General features: G+C 35.2%; 2 protein-coding genes across 19 annotated transcripts in view; one reads left to right on the top strand and one right to left on the bottom strand.

Annotated features, from left to right (window-relative positions):
* slc34a1b (solute carrier family 34 member 1b) overlaps window positions 1-6,953 on the bottom strand; it is a 46,359-nt gene extending 39,406 nt beyond the window's left edge. For 4 of the 18 annotated variants that reach the window (XM_087301530.1, XM_087301526.1, XM_087301539.1 and 1 more), the window contains exons 1-3: window positions 6,686-6,788; window positions 1,935-2,064; window positions 1,631-1,774 (exon numbers count right to left, since the gene is read on the bottom strand). In XM_087301530.1, the coding sequence (XP_087157656.1) occupies window positions 1,631-1,774; window positions 1,935-2,064; window positions 6,686-6,727 (316 nt within the window). In that variant the 5' untranslated portion in view covers window positions 6,728-6,788. Of the gene's footprint in view, window positions 1-1,630; window positions 1,775-1,934; window positions 2,065-6,685 lie in introns of all 18 variants that reach the window. The other 14 variants (XM_087301543.1, XM_087301527.1, XM_087301538.1 and 11 more) reach the window with 8 other exon arrangements.
* Window positions 1,996-5,042, top strand: LOC141380028 (uncharacterized). The gene is made up of 6 exons (XM_087301724.1): window positions 1,996-2,329; window positions 2,482-2,582; window positions 2,753-2,802; window positions 2,907-2,939; window positions 3,043-3,081; window positions 3,510-5,042. The coding sequence occupies exons 1-6, from the start codon at window positions 2,295-2,297 to the stop codon at window positions 3,567-3,569; spliced, it is 318 nt and encodes a 105-aa protein (XP_087157850.1). The 5' UTR covers window positions 1,996-2,294; the 3' UTR covers window positions 3,570-5,042.
* Window positions 6,954-10,712: the final 3,759 nt, after the last annotated feature.

Consider the following 10,712-nt stretch of genomic DNA (forward strand, 5'->3'; position numbering starts at 1 on the left):
TACACGTTGCTAGTATCAAGTTAGACCCACTGTTGCCTTCAGAACTGCCTTAGTTCTTCACAACATTGATTTAACACTGCTAGAGATATTCCTCAGAGATTTTGGACCTCCTCACACAGGCTTGTTGACTTCAGATCCATGATGTGAATCTCCTGTTCAGAGCATCGCAAAAGCACTCTATTGGACTGAGATCTAGAGACTCTGGAGGCCATTTCAGTTTAATGTGATCAACGTCAAGAAGTCCAGTCTGAGATGATTTGAGATTTGTGACAATGGTGCAAGATCTGGTCCTAAACAAGATGAATAAGCTTAGCAACATTAATCTGTTGTGCCTCAATGATCCTCAGTTGGTATCACGAGGCCCAAAACTGTGCAGAGAAAAGCTACTCCACCATTATAACACAAGCAATCTGAGCTGTTGATACAAGGCAAAATGAATCCATGCTTTCATGTTGTTTACAAATCATGACTTATCAGACCAAGTGACCTTTTTCAAGTCCTACCTAGTCCATTTTGATTGGCCAGCGTGGATTGTAGCCTCAGTTTTTTTTTTGTTTGTTTTTTACCAAGAGTGTGAGTTTTTCTACTTCTGCTGCTGTAGCTCATCTGCTGTGTGTTCAGTGATGCTATTTGTTGTGTTGTGCTTAGTATTTTTATTTGACTTGCTGTTGTCTTTCATTATCCGAATTAAGCATTTTCACCCACAGAACTGACACTCACTGTATGTTGTCTCTTTTTTATTTTTATTTTTTTTTGGGACTTTTCACTGTAAACACTAAAGATGCTTGTTCATGTGTATTCCAGTAGTTAAACAGTTTCTAAAATGCTCAGTCTAGTTGTCTTGTAACAAGAAAATACACATTCAAACACACGGTATGTATTTTTGCCACTAGAGGGTGCATATTCAGACCCACAGTGAATGTACTAGATGGACATGCATAAGAAATTCTTGAGTAGTTAAGAAAGTGTTAAAAATGATATGCCCCTTCAAGTAAAGTCATAATATAATTATACATTAACATACAGCATCATGAGTTCAGGATGGTTAAATTAGGCATAAATTATTGTAGTGATTCAATTATTAATTAACAAACAACCATTTACTAACAAGTATATAAGGTAGCTGTTATTTACATAGGAACTTATGTGACACATGTAGTAGTTAAATGAGTTCATGATTATCACATGCATTAACACATCATTAGGTTTAGGTTTAGGTTTAACTTTATTTGTCCCCGAGAGGAAATTTGTCTTGGGCATAAAAGGTGCTACAACATTGTCTAAACAGACAGTAAAAATAAATAAAACAAAACAATTAAGAACAAACAGTTAAGAACATACATTGTTTACAGAGTCCATAATAAAGTAATGCTTAGTTTACATATTAACACATCATTATTCATGTATTGTAGTTGTAAAGTGCTACCAAAATTGCTAATTGCTTATGACAAAAACTGACATATTGTGACTTCAAATGATCTTTCTATCACAATATTCTGTTCAGTTTAACTACACATGGGATTGCTATCATGTCATTGGCTGATTAGATATCAGTGTTAAACAGAAGTACTGGATAAAAGTGACTAGTGAATGTACAGTATTCTGCAGTAATACTGTAATACTGACTTACATCCAGAGGAAACCAGACTGACAACAATGGAGGTAGAAGTGCTGGAACTTTGCACGAGGACAGTAACCAGTATTCCCACCACCAGTCCTGCCACAGGGTTAGAAAGAACCGCATTATCCTTGAAAATGCCCCCTGCGACCTTACCTGTTCAAAAACAAAACTTCAGAAGTTTTATTTCCACTCTGAGATAATGATGTTACAAATTAACCATGTTTTCACAATGTCTTTGGAAACATATATTTTAAAAAGTTACTGTATCAGTGAACAATGGAAACAGGGACAAACAAAGGGTGTTAAAGTTTACCTCCGGCTAACTGAAAGGCTGAGCTCAGGATGTCCAGAGAACAGATGAACATGTACAGAAAGAGAAGAAGAAGAGGTATCTTGCAAATATTGATGAATATGTGTTTTCCCGTAGCCTCCATCACATGCTTCTGAATAAAAAGTATATTTTAGATCATTTGGATACAAATTAAATTAAATAAAACATTTTTTAGAGTTACTGATTTAGATTTTTGTACATGGTTTTTTGTTTAAAAAATAACATTGCTTATGTCTTTATCCTGTACTATTTCTTTCCATTTTTAATAAAAAAAAAGTTTTTAAATTTGTTATCCGGCATATATTTATATTAATTTTAAGACAACACAATACACTGTAACAAATGATTCTGCATTTTAGTTTTTTCAACATGATTTTGTAAGTTGAACCAACAAAGTTGGTCATTGAACTTAACCTGTTAAGTTTTCGCTGTCTCAACTACTGTACTTTGCAACAGAATGTTTGTTGACTCAACTTAAAAACATATGCCAAACCAGCATCTTTTGTGCCCCATACTTCCAATCCAACAGGTGGCGGAATATAGAGGATATGGACCAGTTAAGCACCAGAAGAAGTCAAACACATGGGATATTTTTCACCAGATTTTTAAATTATTCAATCATCACATTTGGTAAGTAATGCTTCTTCAAATTTGTGTTTTAACTTGTAAAAGTACACTTATGAACTTATTGTCAATGTATTGTTCCAAAGTTTAAATGGTACTAGAGCAGATTAGATTTTTGCTAATACATTTGGCTACATTTATAAAGCTTAGTAATTTTATTATTATTTTTTTTTTAGGTTTAAATTTGCAATATCTCAACATGTTTTCCCTGACTAATCTACTAGAGGTATTTTTACATCAATTTTAATACATCTCCCATTTATATAGTGTATAAAATATTTTTGAAAAATATTTACAACAATTCATTTATTTTATTTATCATTCATAAAGGTTGTTCCCAAAGAGCAGACAGACTATATAAAGGTGAGATTTTACCAGTATTTATATTTATAAGTGTACAGTAACCAAATATTTAAGAACAAATATTTACAATAATTTATCCAAATTTGATTTTCTCATTCTAAAGGTTGAAGCACATTTCCAGAGGAAGACTGACTTACTAAAGGTGAGATTTTACCAAATATATCCCATGCTAAAATGTAAATGTTAATGTAAATCATATTCATACAGTAAACAAATATTTAAGCAACAGTAGACAAGTAATTTTAAAAGATTTTTGTAAATTTATATTTCAAAGATTTAATGATTACTCTGATCTTGAATATGTACCTGTTTATTAAATATGTTTTGGCTTTCCTTCATACAATTACTTCAAGCTGTGTGGGGCATTTGGTGTTGATAAATTAAGTGGAGCTGCAAGTTTCACTACAACCAATCAACGAATTGTCATAAAACATTCAAAGCTGAAACACTGCCATCACACACAAAATGATATGTATGTAAATAAGATTTGGTTTATGTCTTTTAGTTTTAGTGTTTTAGATTTTGTAATGTAAAGAAAGAAATGCATTATTGTTTGTCATTTTTTTACAGCACACAGATTGTGAAGAAGAGCTGAGCAGAGGCTCCTGGAAATCAGAGACTGTTGATTAACATTGGAGCAGATATCTGCAAAGCACGAGTACACTCACTTAAATATACATGGAAATAAAGTTGCTGAGATCGAATTTTATAATCTTCCAAGTTTTTTTTTTTTTTTTTTCCCAAGAGTATGTGTTAGTGGGATTTTTTCTTTCCCTCGAAATGATTTTTAATTCACTTTGTAAAAAAAAAAAAAACTTTGTAAAGACAATTATATTGTAAGTATATATTATGTGTAGTTGTTAAATTGAGAGTAAAGACCTTTAGTAAAATGTGTAAGGTATTTCGTTGTCTATTGTGTTTCCAATTGAAAAAAATCTGCTAGATCAAGTTCAGTGAACTTGAAAATGTAAGTTAATGTATTTAAACTACACTTGGCAAGTTCTGCTAACTTGATAATGTAAGTTAATATATTACCTTTGTTAGTCCAGTTAAAATAAGTAGTTTTGTCATTTGTCATAATTCTGTCAACTAATCATTGTAAGTTGAGAAAATTAAATTCAACTTAACTGATAATGCAACAAGATGATTTATCTAAATTGAGTGAATAAATATTTTTTTACAGTGTACCAACATTTTAAATTTAAAAGACATAAGGAAACAATACTTTCTGTAATGACCCTGAAGAGAAGAAAATAAAGAGACCATTTTAAAAATCTCATTTTCTGGATTGAGAAATTCTCTGAATGACAATATTTGTATGTGAAATTTAGAAGAACTGATATAAAACATCAATTCACTGTTAACCATTTACACAGTATTTAATTGTAATATTAACCTTATTTTACTGTTAGGCAGTTATGCAGTATATTACTGTATTTTAAAGTTGCATTGTGAAAATTACTGTATTTTTACAGTAAAGATATAGAATACTGTAAATACATATACAGTAAGATGAATCGCTCTGTAAATGTTTTAATACATTATTTTAACTGTGATTGTTGACTTACAGTGTTACTGGTGAACTGCTTCTAGTAAGTTACTGTAGATTCTAAGGGAATTGTTAACTAAAAATGTTTTACTCAAATCCATACCAATTAAATCCAGAAACTAAGCTTTTTAAAATTATCTTTTCATTTTTCCCATACATCTATACTGCCTTTGTCTGTAAACTTTATATATTTCCCAAAAATCATTTTCTTTTGAATTGGCAAAATGTATTAAGAGTCATTTTAATGTGACTTCAATGAAAGTATAAACAATGCATTGTTAGTTTATTTCTCCCTCCTCCACTTATCCAGGACTTGAAAACGCAGAAACACATTTGATTCAATTCTCCTAATTAATCCAGCCATTGAAACTCACTGCAGTTTAATGTCATTGCAAATAAATTAGTTTTTAATGTCACATTTATTATATCACCATTACAGTTCTAAAGAATTTTACCATTATGAATATGCTGCTATTTATGTATTTAAATATAGATTTATTCACTTGACTTTGACTTCTTAAAAAGTGAGCAGTAAAGTTATAAAGTTACGAATTAAACTCCTGTCATCATTTATTAACCCTCCACTTGTTAAAAAAGAAAACTGTCTGAAAATCTTTCTTCTGCTGAGCACAAAAGAGGATATTTTGAAAACATTTTTATACTGACTTCCATATTATTTCTATGAAAGTCTTTCATAATCTTTTGTGTTCAACAGAATAAACAAATTTATAAAGGTTTGCAGTCAATTAAGGGTTATTATCTCTTTAAAGGTCCTGCCAGTTATTTAATGATCCACGGTTTTGTGTGGGTATTGTTTTTAATGTTGATAACAGTTTTGCTTCTTGATATTTTTGCCAATTGTCAATTGTGCACTACACTATAATTCAATTTTATGGCAAGACTTCAAAAGGTGTCTCTCTAGAAATCAAAAAATCCAGAAATTAATTATTTTATTCAGCGATACATCTAATTTATCAAAGTGACATTTACTGTACGCTGTTACCAAAGAGTTCAGTTATTTCTGGAGTTGAGTGACCAACGTATCTGAGTAGGGGCATATGCGCACAAGATTATCATTCATTTGCGGGCGTCCGGGAGTCTCTGTGAATTAGCGGGATACTCCCGCAACTTCTGGGAGACTTGGGATGTCTGTGTTTTACACAGCGGATGCTCTTCCAGCTGCAACCCAATATTGGGAAACATCTATACACACACTCTTTTACACACACACACACACATTCATTTTTGTGAAAAATGGGGACATTACATTGGTTTCCATTCATTTTATACTGTCCAAACCGTATTTCATATTGCCCTCGCCCCACCCCACACCTAAACCCAACCATCACAGGAGACTGTGTACAGCTTTACTCTCTGATTAAAGTCATTCTGTAGGATTTATAAGCATTTTGAGAAATGAGGATGTCACCAATGTCCTCATATTTTGTCTTCTTTTTGTAATACCTGTGTCATACCCATGTCATACCTATACCCATACAGATTTGTGTTCTGATACTGTATGTCACATAAACATGTACACACACACACACTACGGACAATTTAGTTTACCCAATTCATCTGTACTGCATGTCTTTTTACTGTTGGGGAAACCGGAGCACACAGAAGATGCAAACTCCCAGCTGGGACTTGAACCAGTAACCTTCTTGCTATGAGGCAACAGTGCTAACCACTGAGAAACTGTGCCTACTTCATAGTTGTTCGATATTTATAATAACCTTCATTGATAGAGCACCAGTGCAATTTGAACATGTTTGTTTTGAAAGTACCAAAAATGTATTAGATGAAAGGAAAATGTGAAAACAAAATGCATTTTTACATTTCATTTAAAAATTATATTATTTTATAAATAAATCCAACATTTCATTTACATGGGTAAAGTTTTTATAAAAAAGGCACATTTATTTTATTAATATTTCACTTTCATTCACTATTTTTGATTCTGTAATTTAATCCAAATGTAAACCAAACTGAATAACAGATCTAGAAATTTTCCTTGGCAACTGCCTACAATTTAAACATATAAATAAACACATTCTGCTCTGAAATGCGACATACTCTCTCTTTTATGGTTTTTCTTATTATTATTATTAATGATTATATCGACAATCACAGTCTTGATTATGAAGCTATTAAACAAAACACAAGATTCCAAGAAAGCAGCATGATCAATACATACCTCTTCGCTCCTCATATAATGATGCACAGTTTGTGCTTGCATCTATCAGCCGTCATTATACCTGCAGTCTCAATCTGAGGGACAAAGTCGCTCATTATACAGTGCTTAGTTAAAATTTAAATACAAAAGCATCTGGAAATAAAGGTCATTTATTTACTAAAATCTTCAAATGATATCATTCTTTTTACATTTTTCACATTTTCACATTTTACATGTGACAACAGCATGCACTGTGTTCCTACAAGGTAATATAATCCTTCATTCATTCATTTCACTTTTGCTGAGTCCCTTTTTTATCAGGGGTCGCCACAGTGGATTAGTTTTATTTAATAATTTAAATGAAATCATTCTGTTCATCAAGGTAGCATTTATTAAATGTAAAAATAAAAGTTAAATTGTTAAATATGTATCAAATATTTATTTAGTACTTGTTGTATATAGTTTAAAAATGAAATGATTACTCCAGTCACTGTTGTTTTTATTACCATTATCATTAATAATAATAATAATAATAATAATAATAATGATAATTATAATAGTAATAACAACAATAATAATAAAAACAATAATAATAATTAATATTAGAGATTTCTGAAGGATCATGTGACTGACAACTGAAGTAATGAAGCTGAAAATTCATCATTAAAATGACTGCAATAAATGATTAAATTAATGATAAACTACTTTTGAACAATTATTTTATATTGCAATAACATTTTTCAATAGTACATTGTGTACTGTATTTTTGATTAAATAAATGCAGCCTTGGTGAGCAGAAGAAGCTTATTTGAAAACATTTAAAAATCCTACTGACCTCAAACTTTTGACCAGTAGTGTGTATATTTTGTAACATTTTGCATGTTTGTATATTGAAATACTGTACATTTAAAGCTTTATAAGCTCAGTGCTAAAACACATTTCAAATATTATCTCGACATTGTCTCTTGACACCACCATAAAGTCTAGAGAGTGGACAGTGGGACACCAAGTGGTGAGATTTCTTTAAGACATTGATGAATGGTTTGAAAACGTCCAGATCTGCTCTGCTTTTCAGTCATATTGTCTGATACCACAGAATGTGCACAATGAGAGATGTTATTGAGGTTTAGATTTATAGAAGAAAGCGTGCAGAGTTATGAGTTCATTCACTGCGTACTGTGTGATGCAGGAATGAACAACAGGCTTTCACCTTCTCCTGAACTGGTGATAAATTCTTTTCTGTATTCTGTGAGTGTTCAGGAATGAGAGACTCCTGCGGTTAAATGATCTCAGAAGAGCTCTATTATTCCAAAGCTGTCGTCATTATGAAAGCTTTATATAAATTATACATTAGGGGTCAAAGTTTTTTTTTTTAATTATTAACAATTTTGATGTTTGTTTGTTTTTTTTTTCTTTAAAGAGGGTTATCCAAATCAAGGTTTGTAATCAAAAATACCGAAAAAATACTTAAAACTTTCTTTCGTAACACTTTACAATGACTATACCATATTAATCATTTATTAAACATTAGCAAATAGTAAATTCATTATTTGTTAAGCATTAACTCCATATAAATAGACAATAGTAAGCAGTTTATGACTGAATTCAGTATTGCAGTATTTACTGACCATTTGTATTTAAGAGTAGTTTGGAGTTTTTAAGATATCCAGAATGTATTAGTAAATGATTAATAAATGATGTATATGTATATATCGTATCTATTATTCAGGCATAAAGTAATACTTCATTTGTATGTTAATAAATGCTTTATTAACTCAACTCTATCCGGTTTTGTGACCTAATCTAAAGCAAAGACTGTTTATGCTTTATAAATCCCTTATAAAATGACAATTAAAGGCTTTTTTTAAAGTATTAATGTTCATGTTGACATTGCTTTTACTTAACCTGTGTTCGGCTCCTGTGGTTTCTGAGCCACACTATCATTGGTATTGTCTCCCTGGTGATTAATAGTCTCTGCCCCCTTGTTATCTGTTTGCTTAAACAATCTAAGATCTTTTGTCAGATCCTGGATCTTTTGAAAATAATATCTGATCACTGGCTAATTGGGTTCTTCAAACATGTTTGCAGCTCAGATTGAAATATCAAGATGAATTGATCTGAGATCACTTTGATTCTTGTGAAAGACAAATCTATCCCAGCCTGATCTCATGACGAAACATACAGTTGAAGTCAGAATTATTAGTCCCCATGAATTATTAGCTCCCCTGTTTATTTTTTCCCCAATTTCTATTTAACAGAGAGATTTTTTTCAACACATTTCTAAACATAATAGTTTTAATAACTCATTTCTAATTTGCCATGATGACAGTAAATAATATTTGACTAGAATTTTTTCAAGACACTTTTATACAGCTTAAAGTGACATTTAAAGACTTAACTAGGTTAATTAGGTTAACTAGGCAGGATATGGTAATTATTGTTGTGGAGAGGTAAGCATGATCAAACACCCAATGAGGGGGGAGAGCATGCTCAGAGCCCGGCGGCTAATCAGCAGGCCAATCAGAAATAATAAATAACACCTGTTTATTCTAGTGATTGAGCCGGAGAGACACCCTTCTTAAGGAGAAGAGAAGGAGCAGCCGGGAGGAGAGAGAGAACACACATATACACACACACTCACTGCTACATGTGTGGTGGCGTTTGCAATTAATAAAAGCATTTGCTTACCTGAATCGCCGACCCTGTCTTCTTCTTCCCTCAACAACAACGAACAATATTACAGTGGTGCCGAAGCCCGGGAAGAAGAAGAAACTTCGCTGCCAGAATGGTTACTCCATCTACCGATCCATGTGCGGAAGTCATCCAGGCGCTCACGGTCCTCCACCAACAACAACATCATGCTCTGGTGGAGCTGAGGGAAAATCTGGAACGACGCTTCCAAGTCCTCGTAGAGGCCCAGCGAGAGGACCGCGAGCTAATCCGGAGTCTGCTGAACCAGGAGACCTGGACCTCTTCGAGAGGTTAGCGGAGGCGTGTGGCTGGCCGCGGGCCGAGTGGCCGGTACGAGTCATCCCGCTGCTGTCGGGAGAAGCACAGATCGCCGCACAGCAGCTACCGGCTCGGAATCTCCTGGTGTACGCTCACCTAAAGCGAGCCATTATCCAGCGAGCCGGCCGCAACCCGGAAGAGCAACGTCAGCGCTTTCGCTCCATGGAGCTGGAGGAAAACGGCCGGCCCTTTGTGTTCGCTCAGCAGCTCCGTGACGCCTGCCGCAGATGGCTGGTGCAGGATGGCCGAACTACAGCCCAGCTGATGGATGCCGTGGTGCTGGAGCAGTTCATCGCCCGCCTCCCCTCCCGAACATCGGAGTGGGTCCAGTGCCACCGGCCGAACGATCTGGAAATGGCCATCCAGCTGGCGGAGGATCACCTGGTGGCGAGGTCCAGGGTCGGCGAGATAACCTCTCTCTCTTCTCCCCCTCTTTCTCTGTCTCTCTCTCTCTCCCGTCCTGTTCCCAGGCCCAGAGTGCGGAGACCGCCCACACCAGCACCCAGACAGCAGTGCGCAAAGGCGGGTCCGCAGCCGGTCTCGCTGAAGGGTTGCGCCTATCAGGACGGAGGGGTGGAGTTTCGACCCCTGGCTGCTTTTAAAACAGCGTCAGGTCTCTCTCCGGTTCAATCGGTTGGTCCTGCTGGCCCCGGGGGTATAGTGGGAAGGTCTGGGCCGATGCATTGGCGCCGCGGGCGCGAGGATAGCGCACTAAAAAGTTGCTCCGCAAAGGAGGTGAGTGCGTTGATCCGCGTACCCGCCGCGCCAGTCATCGCCCCCGGTCGCGACGGGCTATACCGGATACCTGTGAGTATGAAAGGGGGTACGTATCAAGCTTTGGTGGATTCGGGGTGTAACCAGACCTCCATCCACCAAAGCCTGCTTCAAGACCCGGCATTGGATATGAGCCGCACGGTAAGGGTAAGGTGTGTGCACGGGGATATAATTCACTACCCGCTAACGGCAATAGACATTCAATTCCGGGGGAAAAAGCATAGAGTAGAGGTGGCAGTTAACCCGCACCTCAAACACCCGCTAA

Source organism: Danio rerio, chromosome 21 (genome assembly GCF_052040795.2).
Source record: "Danio rerio strain M-AB ecotype USA chromosome 21, GRCz13ab, whole genome shotgun sequence".
Classification (NCBI taxonomy): Eukaryota; Metazoa; Chordata; class Actinopteri; order Cypriniformes; family Danionidae; genus Danio; species Danio rerio.

Bases quoted from the DNA above. Each gene is read 5' to 3' on its own strand.
- LOC141380028 (XM_087301724.1), top strand. From the start codon at position 2,295: ATGATTCTGCATTTTAGTTTTTTCAACATGATTTT. The intron at 2,583-2,752 runs GTAAGTAATGCT...TTTTTTTTTTAG, and splicing joins TTATTCAATCATCACATTTG to GTTTAAATTTGCAATATCTC. The intron at 2,940-3,042 runs GTGAGATTTTAC...CTCATTCTAAAG, and splicing joins AGCAGACAGACTATATAAAG to GTTGAAGCACATTTCCAGAG.